This window comes from Panicum virgatum, chromosome 3N, assembly GCF_016808335.1.
Source record: "Panicum virgatum strain AP13 chromosome 3N, P.virgatum_v5, whole genome shotgun sequence".
Taxonomy (NCBI): domain Eukaryota; kingdom Viridiplantae; phylum Streptophyta; class Magnoliopsida; order Poales; family Poaceae; genus Panicum; species Panicum virgatum.
In genome coordinates this window covers 24,517,978-24,540,247 of record NC_053147.1, presented here as the reverse complement: position 1 = coordinate 24,540,247, position 22,270 = coordinate 24,517,978, and the positions used below count along the sequence as shown (strand labels likewise).

The 22,270-nt window shown below is 42.0% G+C and overlaps 1 protein-coding gene across 2 annotated transcripts; it reads left to right on the top strand.

The window, feature by feature from the left end:
• The first annotated feature begins 9,198 nt into the window (after nucleotides 1-9,198).
• Nucleotides 9,199-13,209, top strand: LOC120665299. Of its 2 annotated transcripts, none has more exons than XM_039944827.1 (3): nucleotides 9,199-9,576; nucleotides 9,678-10,216; nucleotides 12,411-13,209. In XM_039944827.1, the coding sequence occupies exons 2-3, from the start codon at nucleotides 9,705-9,707 to the stop codon at nucleotides 12,631-12,633; spliced, it is 735 nt and encodes a 244-aa protein (XP_039800761.1). In that variant the 5' UTR covers nucleotides 9,199-9,576; nucleotides 9,678-9,704; the 3' UTR covers nucleotides 12,634-13,209. The 2 variants fall into 2 exon arrangements, with proteins under 2 accessions (XP_039800761.1, XP_039800760.1); XM_039944826.1 differs by having other exon boundaries at nucleotides 9,200-9,555.
• Nucleotides 13,210-22,270: the final 9,061 nt, after the last annotated feature.

Here is a 22,270-nt window from a genome sequence, read left to right as displayed (position 1 = left end):
ATGGACTGCAAACTCATAGAATTGAAGCCTCCTATACTACTATATACTAAGATGTACTTCATATTTTGGGCACCCTTCAAATTTGGGGGCCCTGTGCGGTCGCACAGCCCGCACAGGCCCAAGGACGCCCCTGCTCGTCGTCAACCCACCCCGCCGCCTCAGCTAGTGGGGCTGGCTGCTTCCCGGAAATTTTGTGCTACATCTTCCGGAAGAAAATTGCTTATATATCTTTCATTGTTTGATTGAGATCCATACAAACAATGTTTGCACAGTTCAATCCAAGCTCATGTTCCCACACGGGCAATAGAGAGAACTGGTGTGGTCGAGGAAGCTACTAGTTATAGCAGGTGTAGTGGCTTTTGAATTTAAGAACTTGAAATGCATTTTTCTCATAAACGGTGAACTCAATTTTCAATCCATTTAAACTACAGTGTTGTTAAGAATTAATCCATCATAATGAGATCCAATACGAACATGTTTCTATTTTGCTTTAAAGTCAACATTTGAGATCAACTAGTTCAACAATTTTAGTATGTTGTTTTCAGAATTTTTGTATAAAATGTTGAACTAGGTTTTATATGAAATATTGAATTAGATTATAGAAAAAATAATTCATTAACCATTTTAAATTTTTGAAAGGCATATGTGTCTGCAACTGATGAATTAATGGAAGTATTTGAAGAAAGGCATGTAGAAAGAAAATTGGACTAGAAAGGGTAAAATAAAAAGAAGGGTTAGGCTAGCCTCTCTGTCCACTGATCTTTTCTCACCTACGGAGCTATCTTTATGCTAAATTTTGCTTGATGTGCAGAACAAATTGTGGATCAAGGGCCGTCGATGGGCTTCTATTGGATTAAAGATAAGAAACTTAAATATCTACCGGAAGGCAGATAGGAGTGGCGTCTTTTTTATTTTTATATTTTTCAAAAAAAAAAAATTTACAAAAATATATTTTTGGTTTTAGATTTTACAGTTCTATACCCCTACCGCCCCGGCAAGCCTACCGCCCGGCAGGGGGCGGTAGGGATCTATATGTAAATAAAAATAATTTTTTTTTGCGCAGAGGTCTTTGGCGGGTGCCTGCCGCCCCTCTGCCGGGCGGCAGGCCCCCTGCCGCCAAGTGGTGGGGCGGCAGGGGGCCTGCCGCCCGGCAGGGGGGCGGCAGGCTCCCGCCCCAAATATAAAACTCCGCCCCTTCCCTCTGCGCCCTCATTTTCTGCCCATGAAGGTAATGCCCCCAAACTCATAGATAGTCTAAAGTAGCGAACAGTTTGGAAGTGATAATGCCACTCCATGTTAAAAAAATAAAATTCAATTAATATAGTGCTAGTGGAAATGTGCGATGCTTGGATGGATACTGTGGAGGACAGCTCCATTTGAAAACACATCTGCTCGCCTCCTTACCTTTTGAAATTTTGAAAACGTGCATATGTTCGTCAAAGAAACTACATGCGTCTTTCAGTTGTAGACTGGCCTGGTGGCCTTCACCGAAAGCGATCCATGACATCATGCATGTTCCAGTAGAACATAGGACAGGAAGGCTCACTAGATAACAGGAAAAGCTCCCAACATATTGGTTGTGTTACTGGTGGGGAGATTATTTGCAGACAATAAAAGTTTCGCAAACTATAGTTCACTCCTGCTGGTCTCTTGTCGTTGCATTTTGTGTTTGATTGACATCTCGTCTAATCTAACTACTCATCTTTTGATAACATTATCCAACAGGTTGGCCTTGACTAGACAGAGAAAAGAATTCGGCGGTATTCAGCTAACTTTTACCTGCTGTAGCCTAGCTTTTGTGTCCACGCAGTAGGAGCTGCTCCTATACGTACAAGATCGATCCTCGTCTATAGCTGAGCTTTTTTTTTTTGAAAAGCTGTAGCTGAGCTTTATACTCGGCACTGGCAGAGGCAATGCTCACCCTGTTCTGGGACAACTGAAACACTACAAGGTACAACAGTGGACTCTTGCCCAGCCATGTCTGCATTATGAAACATGAGCTAGTACACTACAGCTCCCTGTTTTCAAAAGGGGGAAAAGAGAAGTTTAATCCTCCCTGCACTGCACATTTCTCTGAACATGATGCAGAAACCACTGATATACTTCAAAACGTCTTTCCTAACATTCATTGCTCTCTATATACTATAAGCTAAGCTCAAACATTCATGCAGGAAACCTCCATGCCAAACGTGCCGTCAAGTTCGTGCCTTCGTGGCACCTGCGATTGCTGGACGCGATCGATAAGGGCTAGCTAGCTGATCCCGAGCGATGTTTCCAGGAGGCACCGGCCCTTGAGTGAAGTTCAATGCAGGTACCGGCCTGGTTCGGCGTTAAACAAGCGCCAGAGCCTGCTTCGCCGATCACGGCACGGGCCTGCGTGATCCTGCCCCGGATTCTCGTGTCCCCTCCCGTATTTCGTAGTGCGATTCCTGTTTGATCGTCCGCGGCATCAGGTTCGTAAATGCGAGCCACTAGCCCACTTTTTGCGCTGCTGCACTCATGCACATGATGCCCACGCACGCAGTTCAGCTGGGGATTAGACCAAGGGTCTGTTTAGTTCATTTTGCAAAAAAAATTTGCAAAGGAATCTTGGTCATTTGAAGTACTAAATGAAAATGAAGTCTATTTGCAAAACTTTTTGCATAGATTGGTTGTAAATCGTGAGACGAATCTAATGATGCTAATTAATCCATGTTTAATCAATAATTAGTGGATGGTTACTGTAGCATCACTATTGCAAATCATAGATTAAGTAGGCTCATTAGATTCGTCTCGCGATTTACAGCCCAACCATGCAAAAAAATTTATAAATAGACTTTATTTAGTACTTCAAATTAGTAAGATTCATTTTCACTTTAATGCGTTTACGGCTTTTTTGCGTTTACATGTAAAGAACTAAACATATGGCCCAAATCTCATTTCATCTCCTGTCAGTCATCGCTGCTGCATATCTATCTGGTGTCGTTGAGCTCTTACCCACGCATCCATTAGGAGGGCCATTACTTGGCCTAGCCCTGCCAGATCAGTTCGCAGATCTGCATAATCCTACCAATTCACTGCATCGCATGAACACATGGCAGGGTCATGGCCATCTTTTAGAGAAAAGAAAAAGTTAATGGAAGGGATTAAGTGCACCCAGCCATCTTTCTGATTCGATCAAGTCAGCAAATATTGGCATTAGTAAATAGCTGCAAGACCGGCCATCGGTGATGTAGTGCCATGGTGGGTTCTGTCAGAATTTATGGGGATGCAATGCAAGGGTTTTTACTTCCGCCGATCATGGATCTGGCGCCACGGATAGCACGGCCAGCAGTAATATACGTTGTCAGATTCTACGAGCTTTTGGGCGATCTCTGTGTCTTCTCTGCTTCGCGCACACTGGCGCCAACATTTATGAACCGCGTCACCTGTGTTTCTTTCATTTGGCTGCCTGCTGCTAATCTGCTACGGATCACCCGCTCATGTTGCCGTACCGTCACAGTGCAGATTACCACTGTTTTTTACTTCATTACAGTGGCCTTGTGACTAATTCACTGTAGTAATAGTAACCCGTTGTGCTTATAAACTTGGCTGGGTCATTTTGGCTCTAATGCTGAAGAGAAGTTAGGTGCAAGTGCAAGAAGTCCTGATTTACTCGGTAGACTGTGGCTGGTGCTAATTTGTTATGAGAGAAAAATACTTATTAGTGCTGATTTGGTATGAGAAAAAAACTTGACTCATTGGCTAATAAGCCAATCGAATGGAGTAAATGGGTGTCAACTGGCATGGCGACAACCAAACAACTACCGCCATGTATTTAATTTTACCGTATCATCGTAGGCGTTGTAACCAAACCCATCACGGGTTTAATTACTCGCGCCCTGTTGACACAGAGTACGCTTCTGTTGCACTAACCGTGACTGAAGAACAGAGGGTGCGAAGAGTGCCTCTGAAGCCTCCAAAAGCGGCCGGATCATAAAGAATGGCCTGAGCAGTTGCTTAAAGGCAAGTTGGGGACTAATTGATGCCATCATGCCATGCTGATCCCTTTGTTAATGCCAGAGTGGAAGGAGGTTTGACACCTAACCCTTCGCCATTTTTTTCCCAGGGCTCCAGGGACCGGTGCCACCATGTTGCTTTGGGCCGTGTTTGGATACACGGTAAATTTTTCGCGCACGTTTTTCGAGGAGAGAATCTCGTATGCATGGAGTACTAAATAAAGTCTATTTGCAAAACCTTTTCAGGAATGGGTGTAACTTTTCGAGACGAATCTAATGACAGTAATTAATTGATGATTTGCTACAGTGACGCTACAGTAACCATCCTCTAATCGCGCGGTCAAAGACCTCATTAGATTCATCTTTCGATTTACACGGGGTTGTGGATGTAGTTTTGTAATTAGACTTCGTTTACTACTCTAAATTTTTGGTCAAAAGTGCTACAGTAATATCATGGTTTCTAACCAAACACGGCCTTGGTTCAACAAAAGTCAGGCACCTCCCATCTCCGCCATCTTTCTACTAGTCTACTGTAAAGATGGGAGTGTCTTCTGCAAGCAAGCTCAAGGTTCTGTGCCTGTGCCTCCATGGGGTGGGGTCACTGTCAGGTGGGCCCAGACGCCCGTCCACTGGCCCCACGGGAGCAGCATCAAGCTTTAGACACTGTGCGCTGAGTGATTAGGATATCTGAAGGTTTGGTGGTGCATAATAGTGGTATGTGGTGGTTGACGTTGCATTTTCGGCGGTTCCAGCCTCAATTATGGCGCTAGATTCCTGCTACAAAGCTTTGCAGTTTCGGTACCATTTGCATGCTACTTCTACTCACCAGCTCTCATGTCATGGAGCGATCGTCCTGGTTTTTTTCACGAGCATCTTGATGCTAACTGCTAGCCTTTCCTGTTTGGAAACCCGGCCCGAAAAGGTCACGAGACTGAACTGGAGCATAGCAGCCAGCTCATATTTGTACTTCATATGCTTTCGGTTGATCGAGCCTATCTTGGATTTGTTGGAACATATGAATTTACAAGAACTGCCGATGTAACTCTCTCACACACAGAAAAAAAAAATCTCTCATTACCAAGTCCGCAAAGGACGTTGCACACAGCAAATGCTTGGACCCAAATCCTGTTGTGATGCCATTCTGCTCTCTATCAACTAGGCGTATAGCCCGCGCTAGTATTGAAAATTCAAAAATTTGCATATCATTATATCCTTACTTAAAGATTATATTATTTTTTTATCATACATCACCATGTTCATTATCGTAAATTATGTCTTATTGTTGATTAAAACAATTCAAATATGATCTACCTATAATAACAATTTAATTTGTTGAGCTTTAATAATATTATGCATATAAGTATTCTTATTTTTGTTTTATTTTGATTGATTGTTGTTAGCTTTAGTTTTTATTAATTGTATATGTTTGTAACTGATACATAGCTAAATGGTATTTTATATTTATATTTTCATAATGGCATTGATTGGTGATTTTTAATTAGGTATAGGGGTATTTTAGGCTAATTTTTATCATAATGGCAGTAGTGGGTAATTTTTATTTTTTTTATTTTTCTCCGATTAACGTGGAAATTTCTAGACCTTAAGAGCGAACGTGGAGGCTCCGTTTGTTGGACAAATAATAAGATAATAGTATATATTTGTAGCTGATACATAGTTAAATGGTATTTTATATTTATTTTTTCATAATGGCATTGGTGGGTGATTTTTAATTAGGCATAGGGGTATTTTAGGCTAATTTTTATCATAATGACAGTGGTGGGTACTTTTTTTATTAATATGGAAATTTCTAGACCTTGAAAGCGAACGTGGAGGCTCCGTTTGTTAGCCAAATAATAAGATAACACATGCAAGGCATTAGGCATATAAGAGTCTGTCATGTAAGCTGCAGGCAGCAAGTTACTGCTACCAAGATGATGGAGCTTCTCATGATCTCATCCCAAACTTTTCACTTGCTGGTTATTGAGCCTATCATTTCGACAAACACACACACGATGCTGCCCAAAGGCCTAGGAGATCGGTTGGCGTGCCCATACGGCCATGCGTAGCAGCAACAACCCTACATGGCATGCTACTACTAGCTTCGAGCTACCATCAGGCATCAGCAAGATCCATCGACGAGAGCCATTAGCCTGACAGCAACACACCACCAGCAACGTCGATTAGTCTCATTCTCTTCTCGAGCCGCAGACAATTAACCGGGCAATGCAGGTTAACACGTGTGTCAGAGGGATCACCATCTTTTCCCGTGGGCTGGATCTTGCTTGACCCGTCCGGCCGGAGCATCGCGAGCCTGCCGCGGATGAATCATGGCTGCCTGCCTTTCTCGCATCCACCACCCTCATAATGATGCGCCGAGTAGTATCATGGCCGGCCATTCCTAGCCCCAAGCATCTCTCCCTCTCTCACCCAGTTGTTTGGGGAATTTAAATTCTGTAATATGAAGAAATTTGTTCATGAACCATGCAGAAATTTTTGACAGAAACTACTTTTTAAAAATAAAACAGAAACTACTTTTTTGAATCTGAAGGTGATACTGTGCAGTGTGATCAGACTCTGGTAGCCTACGGCGACGCGATGCGACAGTTACCTACGTGGAAATGGAATCGTCACATTACGCGTCCCGTCTTATCGTCCCTGGGTGTCAGCTGCAACAGCCTCGATCGCGCCTGCCATGGGCTCCAGGCCAGGCCATTGTACCAGACTTGTGATGGATTCTTAACACGAGAGAGCAGAGCAGGGGTGGATTTCACAGCCACTTGAATTTCTCGAGTGGAATGATGCAGGGCGTGCCGAGGATGCCTCATGCCGAATCATGTCGCGTCCAGGAAACCGGACGGGAAGGAACGTGCCCCGGCCACAGCCTTCGCAGTCGCAGAGGAGGTGCGGGCTCTGATTGGTGAAAGGCAAAAAGGAGCTAGACTGCGGAGGAGAGTGACGTGTCCATCTCCGGCCTCACAGTTTGATGTTGCCAATCTTGGTAAAGCTGGGGCCGTGCTGGTACAATAGTAAATTTTGTTTATTTTTTACGGTGGTAGGCAGTCAATGTAAAGCTGCAGTATTTTGCCCAAAGCTGTGGTGCTGTTTCGTCAGAGGAAAAAAAAAAAGAGGACGCCTCACTGAAATTATGGAAACGGTCCGTGCGAGGTGAAATCATGGTAGGCTCGGCATTGTCACCCACTCGTGCACACGGGAACTTCTTTTCCATGATTTCAGTACACGCATCTCTCGTCTCACCTAACAATAGTAAAACCGCGCTCCCAATTCACAATTCAGTGGGTATCCAAATCAATAAATTCAATAGCACAAAAAATCTTCAATAATTTCTGCACAAAAAATATCTCTAAATAAATTTTTGTCATAGCTAGTGTAGTAAGATTTGTTGTGACGTTGGCGCGCCATATGCTTGCAGATGACTATATTATCTCCAAGACTCCAAATAGATAGGTAGATGGACCTACTACGTCAATCTGTACCACTAATTAGATACTATATTATCTTTTCTTGGTACTTTGTTTGCAGAGGACTTTCATGATATTTTACAAAAGCAAAAGATTTTGTTTTTGCGAAACCATGTTAGCAAGGTAGACAAGACAAACTGCAACTGGAAGCAATGGATACTTACATAGCAATATCTTTCTGTACATGCTTGGCATAAATGACAAGAAAGATAGACAAACATTATGTCTAACTGTTTTCATGTCGCAAAAGGGATTTTTTTAATGTTTACGGATCACTTTTTATTCAGTAAAATGCTACTAACATAATTTTCAGAAAAAAAATGCAAGCCGCATCTACAAGCAATAGATAGAAGATATTAAAACTTCTCTGTTTATACTTGGTATACGTGACAATTTGATTGGAAAGGTAAAATATTTCACTCAAGTAAAAACTTGCGAGCTCCACTGCATCAACACCATCCACAGGAATCGGTCTTGAGCTATTTCCCTTCCCCATAACTCCCTGATCCATGGGAGGCATGGTCATGGGATCATGGCCATAAGATGAGATGAATTGTGAGAGCTCAATCCCAGCCCCCTCCTACTTCTCATTCTCCCTCTTCCTGACTATAGTAAATCTATGCTTCCCATTTGCAATTCTACATGTACCCACGGATAAATTAATTCAGTAGCCCGCACAAAAAAAAAATCTCTAATAGTTTCTTCATAAAAATATCACCGACAATTTTGTTGTCATTATGTGTTCTGAAGTAAGATTTGTTGGGGTTTTGGCACATCCTTAGCGATATGCTTGCAGTTTGCGTAGACAGACAGATAGATAGATAGACAGACAGACTTATACGTCACTCATATTGCTGGTTATATACAATAATATTTTTTGTCGCTACATTGTCGTAAAAATTCTTTCATGATATCTAACAATTGTAAATCTCTCTTCTTATAAAAAAATATTGGTAATGTAGAGAAGATAAGTCGTATATGCAAAACAATTGACATTGTTATCCTATGGGTACTTATCCATGGTTATAGGCAACAAGAAAAGTAGATAAATCTATGTCTCTCGGTGCCCCTAATGTACAGAATACAACTCTGACATGTGTTTTCAATCTTGAAAAGAGTGTTTTTTAGATGATGCGTAACATTGAACATTTTGTCTTTTTAATAACCTCAATACTAACACTAGTTTTAGAAAGATTGCGAGCCACTTCTACAAGTGATGGCAAAAGATATAAATATTTTACTATTTGTACTTGGTATACTCGTACATGGCATATTGACATAATAAGAATATGATATTTCACTAAGAAAAGAACTAGCAAAAACCACTACTTTGCCAACTCCACGGCATCAACCCATCATCCACAATTCCACAACCTCTCAAAAAAAAAACATCATCCACAGATTCACGGGAAGCAGTCTTTTTTTTCTGAAGAAATGGGAAGCAGTCTTCACATGCACTCCTCTTGTCCATGAGTCCTTGATCCATGGGGGCCATCCGACAATGGTCATGGGTTCATATGACCATAAGATGAGATGAGTTGAGAGCTCGACCCCCCTGCTCGCTGCCTCTCTGCTTCTCCTCTCCCATTCACTCTGTTCAACAGCTCCAGCAGTCTCCAGTCCAACAGTGTTTTCCTCTTATACTGCTCCAGTACCAGTTTTTAGTCACCAACCAGCCAACAATATTTTTCTCTCATACCACTTCAGCAACCAGCTCCAGCTCTAGCAACCAGCTCCAGCTCTAGCCCAGTGAACACTGTTTCTATCTTTCTCTCCTCCCGGCAAGCACAGGCTTTTCTTTCTCTTTCTCACTCTTCTTTTCCTCTCACTGTGTGTGGGCAGCACACATAATCTGTTTTCTCTCCCCCGGTTTCTCTTGTCTTCTTTCGGCGATGGACCAAGAAACCTCACGGGAACCCCACCCCTTCAGGAGCCGTCCACTGCCGCATTAGTGGGTTCCATCCTCTTTGGATCGCTTCTCGCGATCGCATTGCCCGTGTTTCTTGATTTGGCCGTCTTGGTTGGTTCCTAGCTCTTGGATGAGGGTATTGAGGTGGGATTCGTACAGCGGTGCGGCGGCGGCGGCGGCGTTTTTCTTGGTAAATTTGTGTTCTTGATAGGTTGGGGTTTTGACCTTGGGAACCGCTGGATTGATTTGTTCTGGTTTTTGTGATTAATTCCTTTCGTCTGGTTTCATTTCTTGATGTTTTGGTCGGAGTAGGTTGTTTCCATCTTCGGCGGAGGAGAGATGGTGGGCGGTGGAGAGCCGTCGTCAATCGAACCCGATGCCGAAGACCTCGAGCGCGGCGAGCGGCGCCGGGATGTGCCTGAGTTCGTGGACGGCGACGACGGGGACGAGGAAGAAAGCCAGTACTTCTCAGACGCGGAGGACCGGTCGTGGCCGTCTCACTCGCGCCACGACTCCACCGCCTACGAGGACTACATCTCACCGTGCGCATCCGCCCGCGCGAGCTCCGTCGACGCCGATGCCGACGGCGAGACCGTTGGGGAGCATTTCAGGAAGTCGTCCTGCGTGTCAGAGGGCTCACTGGAAGACGTCGACCTGGAGGCCGGACTGGCCGAGATCATCAAGACCAGTCCCGAGAAGTCCGAGCAGAACTGCCGCATTTGCCACCTCGGCCTGGAGAGTGCGGCAGCCGAGTCCGGCGCCGGCATCACGCTCGGCTGCTCCTGCAAGGGCGACCTGTCCTACGCCCACAAGCAGTGCGCCGACACCTGGTTCAAGATCAGAGGCAACAAGTAAGTCCCAGGCTCCCAGCCCATATAACTGGATGATTTAGACCAATTTAGTGATTTTAAGGGAGCAAATACTTAAACTCGTCATGCCAAGTCTACACGGTTTGGTAATTTCACTGTGTTTCATCCGTAGGATGTGGCACTACACACGAGTGCAATACAGATTTTCAGGGTTTACTGATTGCGGATGTGAGGTTTATCTGAAAGATAATGCATTTGGGAGTGCATGAACACATGGTTAAGGAATCTTAGCAGGTGGCGGTTGTTTTGGTTCTCTTTAGGTGGGAAAAGTTAAAGGGAGCAAATGGGTTGCAAAAGGCAAAGCAAATGATTAATTAGTAGGCTTGTAGGATTCGCGGTTGCTGGGATTGTTGGAGAGGATAAAATTACAATTTGTTCTTTCAGTCTGCTTTCTCACAGATTCTTCTGTGCATTATCTGTTTGCTGTCTGAGTTTTATTTTATTTATTTATTTGAGAGCTCATGGAGTATTGTGTTGACCAAGTATGTTCTTGATAGATTGACATGGTTGCTGAGATAGTTGGAGAGGATAAAGTTACAATTTGTTCTTTTAGTCTGCTTTCTCACAGATTTTCTGTGCATTATCTGTTTGCTGTCTGAGTTTTGTTTTATTTTATTTATTTGAGAGCTCATGGAGTATTGTGTTGACCAAGTATGTTCTTGATAGATTGACGTGGTCTGATTTGAGTATTTGTGACATGGATTTTTGTTTGGTGGTGTAGGGGGTAGAGTGGTTGTGTCACTTTCCACTACAGAAGGTATATACAACAACAACAACATAGCTTTTTTTCCCAAACAAGTTGGGGTAGGCTAGAGATGAAACCCGAAAGAAATAAGTTCAAGGTTCAGGCACATTGATAGCTAGTCTCCAAGCGCTCCTATCCAAAGCTATCTCTTTAGAGATATTCCAATCCTTAAGGTCTCTCTTAACCGACTCATCTCACGTCAGTTTAGGTCTATCTCTACCCCTCTTTACATTGTCGACCCGCTCAAGAACCCCATTACGCACCGGCGCCTCAGGAGGCCTTCGTTGTACATGTCCAAACCATCTAAGCCGATGCTGGGTAAGTTTCTCCTCAATGCTGTTCCTTTAATGAAATTGTTGTAGCAGCAGCCAGCAATCATAAAGTGCTGCACTTAGTCTCAGTGATAAGTGTTATCATTACAGGAGAGGGATGCAGATATTTCCAAAGAGCGGTTCTCATTATCTGTTTAGCGCACATTGGAATTCTCTAACGTTCAGTAGATTCTAGTGCTTTGATCAAACTTCATACCTTTTGTTATGTCTTGTTATTGCAAACAAGATTTGCCACCTTAATCGATATTGGAGCTTAGGATTCACAATTTGATAGTAATAAGGATAGTTCCCTAGCAATTCAGGATGTGATTTATTCTAATATGAACTGGCAGTTTCACAAATCATTGATCTTAAATTCATAATTAGGAACAGGAATATAACTATTGAATTCTTATTTGCAATGTCAACGAAATGAAGTAGTAACCTTGTGTCTATCTAGCACTTTTTCATTGTCTGCTTTTATCAAGTTCTCTAGATTTAGAATTTTTTTACCTGCTTGAGAAATTATTTTATCACATAGTGTCAACTGCTCAACTGTCAAATATGTAGAAGCGCACTGGAATGTTATTGCTTTAAACCAATGATCAGTTCAAGACATGCAAAAGTGGGCCTTTAATCAACTTCTTTGTTGAACATATGTCGGTTCCTGTCTTTATTGTTCATCTCGCAAACTACTCTGTCAAAAATTGTGTCCCCTGAGTTTACCACATGAAATTTAGGCAAACATCAAGATCATTCAGTGCATGCCTGTTGTCTCTCGCTCAAACACATTTATCAGTGCATCCATATGGAGCATTCCTCTGTTGCAGGAAATGTGGCTTATGCCTTCCTGACTATCAGAATAGTTTCAGCTCACATACTTGTTGCCACGGCTGATTGTCATTGCCTTTAGTACCCTTGATACAAAGCTAAGGTCTCTTCTGACAACATTCCTCTCCTTATACACGCTTAGCGACATTTATTTATTACCTTCTGTTGTGAAAGAAAAAGTTAAAATGACCCCTGTGCTTCTTACATTTTTCTTCAAATGCAAAGCTCTATGTTTATGGATTCCTGTAATTTGAAAGTGTATGAATTGAATTGTTTCTTCTTTTCTCAGGATATGTGAGATATGTAGCTCAACTGCAAGCAATGTGGTAGTTTTGGGTGATCCGGAGTTCAGCGACCAGTGGAGTGAAACAAACAACGTAGCTGCTGTGCAAGCACCACCAGCTGAAGCCCAAAGGTTCTGGCAAGGGCACAGGTTCCTCAACTTCCTCCTTGCTTGCATGGTGTTCGCATTTGTCATCTCTTGGCTCTTCCACTTCAACGTCCCCGGCTAAGTTCTTCGCGCACATGGGCCCGAATAAAAGCGCCCAAAGCCATTACTCCAAACAGGTGGGTATGATCTAGCGAATCCGTAAGAACAGGCTGGGTCGAAGTAAAAGTTTGGGATGGTACAAAAGAAAAGAGAGTACATGGTGGGGGTGGTGATCCTGCATTTGTCCATGATGAATGCCTTTGTGTTGGTAAAGAGTTAAGATTAAAGATTGTGATCCCCGTAAGAAAGGGAGCATGATCGAGCGTTTTCCTGCCGGCTTGTGGAATCTAGATGCAGTTGGGAGCAAGGAATAGAAGGTGTGTTGCTGCGGTTGATGTTATCACTGTGCGATGAAGAAGATTTGTTTAGCCCGATCATTTTTCTAGCTTTGAAACCATCTGTCATTTGGTCTCCTGATTTGGCGTGATCTCGTGAAGATTCCTCTCTGACCGCCCTTTGTTCAGATGCTTCTAATACTGTGGAGTGTGGAGGGTGGGCTGAATCAGTTCTTGCTTCCTGAGAGCTCGCCCCTGGTAGTAGTAATAAAGAAAATGTTGCGGACTGCTCGAACTTTTCTGTGCACATTGGTATTGCGGTTTGTTTGCGTGTCTCGTTGATAGTTGACCTGTGTTGGGAATGGGATGTTTGTCTTCTGAATTTAGGAGAACGACAGCCCGCTGATGAATGAGTTTCTTTCATGTTGGCAAGTTCAGGGAGAGGATGATGGGTGAGCTCTGTTTCAGAATTCTGGGAGCCTGCGGTTACCAGGCGCTTGCCCAGAGCCCCACACACGCAATAAATTGCAGCGATCCTGGGGAGCGTACAAGGAATTGATCCGATTCACAAGTGGGCCCCGGCATAAATGCGCGATCGAGGCGTTGTAGGCAAACGCGGCTCAAAATTACGAAGTACACGCACGGGCGTGTTTGAATTTTGAGTCGTATCATCACTGTAGCACGATGAGTTCTTCAGAGGTCAGAGCTTGCAGGGATTCTGAATTTCTGATCCCATCTACGCTAGTATAAGCGTACAGCAAACGAGTGCCATGTTTTTTACATGAAGAGTTCAGGGCATCACTGCACATCAGGATACGCTTCGGCGCTGTGTACTGGCTGCAAACGCATCTAAAGTAACAATCCGGGCGGGCTCGGCGGCCGCGCAGCCGGTACACGTCACCCGAAAATCCTTGACCCCTGCGATGCCGATCGAGTGGCTCACGCCGTGTCAAAACTTGCGGCCGCTGCTTGAGTGTTGCTGCTGCTGGTTCTCCTGCCGACGCGTTGGTGCCGTTCCGCTCGCCGCGTATCATCAAGCACAACTCACTCCGCGTGTCATCAAGCAAGAACTTCTTCGATCGATATTTACTTCAGTAGTTTGTACCGTGCTAACACTGCATTAGAAAAACTTGCTCCTCCATATACATACACAGATCATGTATCAACCGACTACAAGACTAAGTCAACATCTCTTACCACACGAGGTATAGTACCTACCTCATCAGCACGTATCATGCAGATTATGATCCACAACGTCATAATTCTATCTAGCTATAGAAGAACTGCTAATTGTTTAGCTAAATTTATATCTACGCTTGTAATATACTGCTACTCCCTAGGTAACTATGTTCTAATCATCTTGAGCATCTAATGTGTACTCGCGCGCATGGGCGCGCGCCAAGCACTAGTTTACTTTACTGCGGGACATGCTTTTAAGTATTGCGGACTCGTTCACGAATTTTCCCGACAAAAAGATGGTGGTCATGTTTGGAGTCTTCTCTTTGGAAAGTTTAGTCCGCATGACTACACCCGAATCAAAGTTTCACCGTAACTACTCGATTTTTTCAGGCCACCGGAGGGGTATTAGAGTGGTCCTCGGCCATCGTCCACTTCCACCTAGCACTTTGCCTTCTTACCGTAGTTTTGCCTGGTGGGCCCGGCTGCTGAGCAGTCACAAATTACTCCCGTCAAGCAGTGGCGGACCCAGGAATTGAAACTAGGGTAGTCCTGACAAAAAAATTTCAAAATGCAATCCGGTATAATCTAATAGCACTTCGGTAACAATACGGTATATAACGATCAAATTTACGCTTACAATAAGGTCCCTTAATACATTGAATTCAACCAATTAGTTGAGAACTCGAATAACTTACAATATAAAATGTTGCAACATCAATAAAACCTTACATAAATTATAAATAGAAGACTGCAATACTAATCTAGTCTAATGCTCCTGCTTTACGCTTCCTCATGGCCATAAAAGTATGGATTATGTCATCCTCACTTATATTAGAGAAAATTTCACGCTCAATCCAAGTGACCAAACAATCATTCAAAAACTCATCACACATGCGATTTCTCGTCTGACTCTTCACTAGATTTAACCCAGAAAATACTCTTTCGACAGTTGCAGTTGCCACGGGTAGAATCAATGCCAATTTAAGGATCAAGAACACCTTACCATAAAGATCATGTTTCTGTGTTGCAACAAGCTTAATAGACAGCTCACTAAGTGAGTTTAGGCCTTGGAATCTATCATCCTCTTTCACATCATCAATATATGTATCAAGTTGGAGTTCAAGTTCCGTCAATTGAGCACTTGAAAAGTCTTTGGGATAAAAAGTTGCAAGTCGAAGTACTTTTTGTGCATCAAAAGAGGCAAATGAATTGGAGGGATTCAAAGCCGGCATACAAAGAAGCAACTCCATACTAACCTCATCAAACCGATTCTCAAGCTCTTGATGAATTCTATCAATCACACCAATGTACACTTCTCTTCTATAATGGTCATCAATTGTTTGTTCTGGGTAAAACCGATGGGATCTTCCATGAGGCTCATATTTACCATCCATTGGAGGGATATCAATGGAATATTTTCTGCAAAATGATGTAACCTTTGCTAAGAAACCTTCCCACCCATGAGACCTCATTTGTTGCATTCTTTTTTTTGCCACACCGACAAGTGACATTGCATTCACAATATCTTGATCCTTCTTTTGCAATGACTGGGATAACTCATTTGTGTATCCAAGAATGACAAGCATCAAGTGTGCATTAAAAACAAACTCAAATGACTCAAAAATTAGAACCATAGCATGTATGTTTGGCCAATCATCCCTTTGGGTGGGATCCTTTCCAAGAGTTATGAGTACTTCCCGAATTGTAGAATACATGTCAATGATATGCAAGATAGTTTTGTAGTGAGAACCCCACCTAGTGTCACCGGGCCTAGCCAATCCCATCTCTTGATTTAAACCACTCCCACTTTCTATTTCACCCAATTCAAGTGCCTTCTTCAGTTTTCGAGCTCTAACATCTCTAAGCATATCATGACGTTTGCAAGAAACTCCAATTATATTCAGCAAGCGGGAAATTTGACCAAAAAAGGTTTGGCATCCAACATTACCTTTGGCAACAGCAACAAGAACCAACTGAAGTTGATGTGCAAAACAATGTACATAATATGCGGAGGGAGACTCCTTCATGATCAATGTTTTCAGCCCTTTAACCTCTCCTTTCATGTTACTAGCCCCATCATACCCTTGCCCACGGATTTGAGTGATAGTCAAGTGATGACGACAAAGCAAAGACTGAATTGCTGCTTTGAGTTCCAAAGAAGTGGTGCCAGCCACATGAACTACAGCAAGGAACCTCTCACAAACCCTACCAAGTTTATCAACATAACGCAAACAAACAGCCAGCTGTTCCTTATGTGATATATCACTACATTCATCTGCTAGAATTGCATAGTGATCATCCCCAAGTTCTTCAATTATGTATCTAGTTGTTTCTTCAGAGCAACATCTAATAATTTGCTTTTGTATGCGAGGGGAGGTCAAAATGCAATTACCTGGAGCATTTTTCAGAACAACCTTATTAACCTCCTCATTATTTCCTGCAAGCCACTTCAAGAGTTCAAGAAAGTTTCCTCTGTTGTGAGATTCTTCACTTTCATCATGCCCATGACATGCCAATCCTTGATGCAAAAGGAACCTCAAACATCTAAGTGAATATGTCAACCTAGCCTTGTATTCAAGTTTTTCCTTTTCTGACACCTTCACAATAACCGTGTCAATTTTAGTATCCTTCTGCACAAATAAATTGAGTTTCTCTTGAGCAAATTGGTGACCCTTTGAGTTCCCATGCTTGGTAAGTGCTATAGTTCCAACATTCCAATTCCTCCAACCACCAGTAACAAATGTTCCATTTTCTTTGCCAAACAAATAACATGTGAAACAAAATGATGCATCCTTCTCCACACTATATTCAATCCAAGGATAGGTATAGAACCAGATAAGACTAAAACGACGGTCTTTACCATAAATTCTGGTGATCGGAAAATCATGGGCATGTGGTTGGCATGTACCTTTCAGAATGTACCCTCTTCTAGCTGCATCTCTTTCATTGACATCAAAACTTGAAATAAGCTGCCTTAAGCCTGGATCATGTTCAAGGGGAAGGGAGCCGGCATCATGAACTCGTGGTTCTGCTTCTTCAGGCAGCCCTTCATCCACTGGTTCTAGTTCTTCTTCAACTTCAATTGACTCATCATTTTCAGTTGAACTAACATCCACAATCACAATTGGATCTGAACCTGAACCACTAGCATCATCCACAACTGGATCTGAACCTGAACCACTAGCATCATCCACAACTACAGTTGAACCTGAACCACTGCCATCACACACAAATGGAGTTTGATTTGAGCCTATACCACTGCCAACATCAATCTTCTTTGCTTTCGCTTCATGTCTCTGAAAAAGAAGAGCAATGCTTCCATTCTTCTTCTTCATGGCTCAAGTGCAATGTTTCTGAAAAAAAAAGAGTAATGTTTCCATTAAGTGAGACTGAGAATCTGAGATGAAATGATGGATTAATGAAATCACAATGGCTTCATGTTTCTGAAAAAATAAAATTACCAGTGAGATTTGGGGAGGAGGCCGCGGCCGCCGCGCGGGACAGTACTGCTGCGGACAGTGGGAGGCGCAGGCGCTGGTGGCCTGGTGCGCCGGCCGGCCATGGCTTGCGGCCTGCCGCCTGCGCCCTTGCCAGTTGCCACGGGCCCACGGCGCGAGCCGCGAGGCGGGGCCGCGGAGGCACACCGCACGGCCGTCTGCCCTCTGCCGTCTCCCGTCTGCCGTCTGCGCCTCTGCCGCTCTGCGCTCTGCGGTACTGGCGGCCTGGCGGGATGAGACCGGGGGACCGGGACCGCGGGACGGGGGGCGGCCGGGCGGGGAGTGGCGGACGGCGGGGGGCAGCGGCCTGCGGGCGGGCGCTGGGCGCGGGTCAGGCCTGGCGCGGGTGGCGGCGGGGCACAGGGTCGGCCGGTCGGGGTCGTGCCGTCGCGGGGAGGGGAACGAACGGGAGTGTGGGGCTGCAAGGGTTTGCGCTGAGGCCTGAGGGAAGGGAGATGGACTGATGGAGAGAGGTGACGAGTTATTGGGCTTGAGTGAGCATCTGGGCCAAATTCGGACTCTATTTTGAAGCTCTAAAAAATTTTTGGGCCAAAATTTTGGGTAGTCCTGGGCCTACCCGGACTACCCATTGGGCCCGCCCATGCCGTCAAGTAAGACCAAAGTTTGGATTAACTATTTCTTGGTTGGTTTAGTTTGACCTCCAAACCATGTTATTTGGTTCAATTTTTCTCCTAATACAATTTATTTTTTGTTTATCCACATACAAGTGGAATAATTTAAGGTTTGCATGGTTGTAATGGACATCACAACATGCGTCAAAAAATATATTGCAAATTTTCATCATTATTTTACCTATACTTTTGGATTATAAGGGTTAGTTTATTATTAAATGTCATACCCTATCAAAATAATGATGGAAAATTGTTGACATATTTTTCTAAAATATGTTATGATGTCCGCTGTCACCTTGAGACTTTATTTGTGCATTGAAATAAAAAAAGATAAATCTTATAAAGGATAAATTGGACCAAATGGATTTTGACAATACTTGAAGGGAGGAATATGATTTTTTTCCTGCAAGAAACTACCATGCCTCGGCACCTCTCCTCGTTGGCTCCTTCAACCCTTCCGTTGCTACCATTCGATTATAATGACCAGCACACCCGTGTCCACTGGGGGAGGGTAGCTGTAGCCATAGAGGGTCATGGCCCCCTCTTGCTATGCAAAATCTATTATATTATTAAAGGAGTGTTAAAAGAAGCCACCACGTTCGGCGAGAAGATCTAGAAATTCCCACGTTAATCTAAAAAGAAGAAGAATTTGCACCGTTGGATTTTATGAAGATCTAACGGTTCAAACTAATTCAAGAGTCCATATCAAATATGATTAATAAATAGCTAATTTCGGATTTAAAAAATTAATGAAAAGTGGGATATGACAGAGAGTCCATGCTGAGTAAGATTAGTAAATAGCTAAATTAAAAATTAAAAAAATAAGAAAATTAGGGCTCAACCAAAGAGTCCATATTTGATATAATTACTAAATAGGAAAATCCTAAATTATCAAATTAAGAAAATTAGCATTAGCACTAGACAAAAAAATTCATATTAGCCAAATAGAAAAATTAAAATTAAAATTAAAATTATAAAAAAATTGGCATTGAATATGACTAATAAATAGATAAATGCAAGAGCTAGAAACAAAAAAATTATAGTTGATGTGAAGAGTGATTAAGAAGCATATTAAGGGAAAATAGCTGAACAAATAGTATATGTCAAATGCAATAATAAAAACCAAATTTGAGTTCCATGTCAAATAAAGTTTAATTTAATGAAGATCTAAATAGTATTAATGTATAGAATTTACACTACTGGATTTAATGAAGATCTATCGGTCTAAATTGACCAGAAGAGTCTATGTCTAATTTAATGAATGTAATATTCTAAACTACCCAAAAGTGTCTGTATCAAATTAAAGTTAAATACAGAGTCCACATAAAAACTCACGTCTTCATCTATATCTCACATTAACCCTCCTCAAATATGCAAAAGAAAGAAATATGGCAGTAGCATAAGCGTGATAGTGCGATCATAATTGTATTGTATCTGTATTATAGAAAGAGATAATTGCTTTAAAAAATCTTCAGAACGCCCTGCACAGCAGCGCGACCGTAGTATTTGCCCGAAATTTCAAATCACAATTTTTTGAGTCTCAAGAATGTCCTACAGTACATGCAGTTGCATGAAGCAAACTGGATTCTACTCATAACCATTGCCAAACTCAATCAGTCCGTTTCTTCTGGAGCAAGTGAGCAACCAAACATCAAGATAGGGATGAAAAAGATAGTGATGATGCGCAGAGTTCCAATCAATGTGAGAGAAACATCTGCTGAAGAACCAATGCTTTCTCCAAACAAAGATTATCATCATAAATGTTGTATTCCTGAATAACTTCAGTTATACAAACTAATCTGATGGTGGTCAATAAAGATTATACAAATAGTTCCATAGAAGTAATAATCGTTGGGATAAAGAGTAAAGCACCGAAATCTACAAATAAATGTGACTATTTATTAGCCCAATCTAAATAGATGCATGGGGAAAATCACGGACTTAATTGTGTGAGGAATCAAATAGTATAAATAATTCTTAACATTATTATCCACATCTAATATTTTATAAGTATATTAAAAAACACAAGGCATAGAACACAAAATGTGATCTATACTTCTAAAGAAGTATAGAGAAAGGGAATAGAAAAAGATAAAGAAGCAGCATGGTTGAACGGATAAAGAAAGTAGAAAAGGTGAATAGAAAAGGAAGGTAGGAAAAATGAGAAAATGAGGGGAAAAGAAAAAGACAAAGTGGAATTATTGGTTTAGTCTTTAATTAATATCATTAGTCACTACTATGTTATTTCATATGAAATTATGTTATTATGAAATCAAATTTTATATTAGGAGAGAATATAAAATTATAGCCAGGGCACGTTGAACATTTGACATCTTTCATATATTCATGAAAAAAAAATAAGAGAACCCGTTCTACCGAACAATTTTCAAAATGGCTCTATATCCATAAGAGAAGTCAATCCATCAAAGAAGCCACGAGTTATTTTTGCCATAGCAAGATGCCTAGAACCCTGCTAATCTATTCTAAAGCTGATTGCGTACGGTACAAAACAAATGATTCAAATAAATATTGCCGCTTGTCCTCTTCGCTTAGAAAAACAAAAGCCATGAGGCACAATCTAAACTCAGCAACTGAGTCGAACTAAACAAGAAACTTCTCCATTAGATGCATCGGATGTGAAACACACTAATTGATTCAACTATACAGAGGAAGAAAATGGAGTACAGTGAAATCAGTAGAAATAGTTATAGAAAATGGAAGATAAAAAAGAAGAGTTAGAAACAACAACAAAGTTATATATGGAACTAAGATGACAAAACTCTAAAGTATGCCAATTTATGCAGTTATATGGGCTAAAAACAAATAAAAAATTATACAGTGACCAAATTGGGAAAAATAATAATTGATTCGATTGAATAAAAGATTTAGAACATATATGCATTCATATAGCACACATATATATATAAGTTTTGCATAATATTTATTTACTAAAGTCAGCATGAGGCCCCAACTTATCTTTTAGCATAACTTTTTTTTGTCTAATCCATGATCATTTTTATTTCGCTCCTATGATGAGTCAGATCTAGATCTGCTAGATGCTACTTAGGTGCTCTAACAACTACGCTAGATATATTTTCGCTAAATAATAATTAAAATAGTGCAAGATACAAATCGAACTTCAACATCTAAGTTACATACTGTTAGCAAACATCACTAACACATACATATAAATATATTTCATAACTACTTATAAAAAAAAACTTTGTATAAACACAAACATATACAATATGCATCCATATTGAAGGTGACCCAATATCAAAATTCAATCCTCAAATTTAGATTTTGCAGGTTAAAGTAATAAAATATGCAACTATAATATAGAACAAACCAACATAAAAATTGATGATTGTTATGAACTCCTATGCATAGAAAGCTGCAGGTAGTATTCAGCAAGAGCAGATGAGCGGTAAATAAATTTGCGAACGGGTGTCTAGCCGGATTGATTTGATGGTCTCACTAGCACTCCTTATTGTCATGGATTCGACTCCTAGTGGGCGAATTTCAGGTTGAGGTGAAAAAAATACACGTGCATGTCTACATGCCAAAGCCCATGGAATAGATCCCGGCCCGCTCTCACACAAGTAACGGTATGGGTTACCCCACCTCTGTGTAAGGGTGAGGCTGAGGTTTGGAGATTCTCGGCCTACGTGAGGTCTTTTTCTTATTACATTAACGCTCGAAGACAGCTTGTTTCTTGCAAGTTGAGTTTTTTTAATGTAAATAATAAAAAACTAAATAAAAAACTAGCTACTCGCGCTATTAGCGCGGGCTACCTTGCTAGTTTCTCCTAGTTAAACAGTAATTTTAATACTGTTCATTATTTTAGTAGCTCAATTAACAAAGCTCCGACACTTCAACAAGGCTCCGCCACTTCCCGTGTCCCAATCCTTCACCACCCGCAGCCAGCTGCGGCGGCTCCGATAAACCTCGGAACCCAACCATATACCATGGCTAAAACCCCTTCACCTCGCTGGATTCGGGTGCGGTGGGGGGGGGGGGGGGGTGAGGAGATCGAAGCTCGGTGGCACTTTCTTTTTCCGAGGACACATCACACA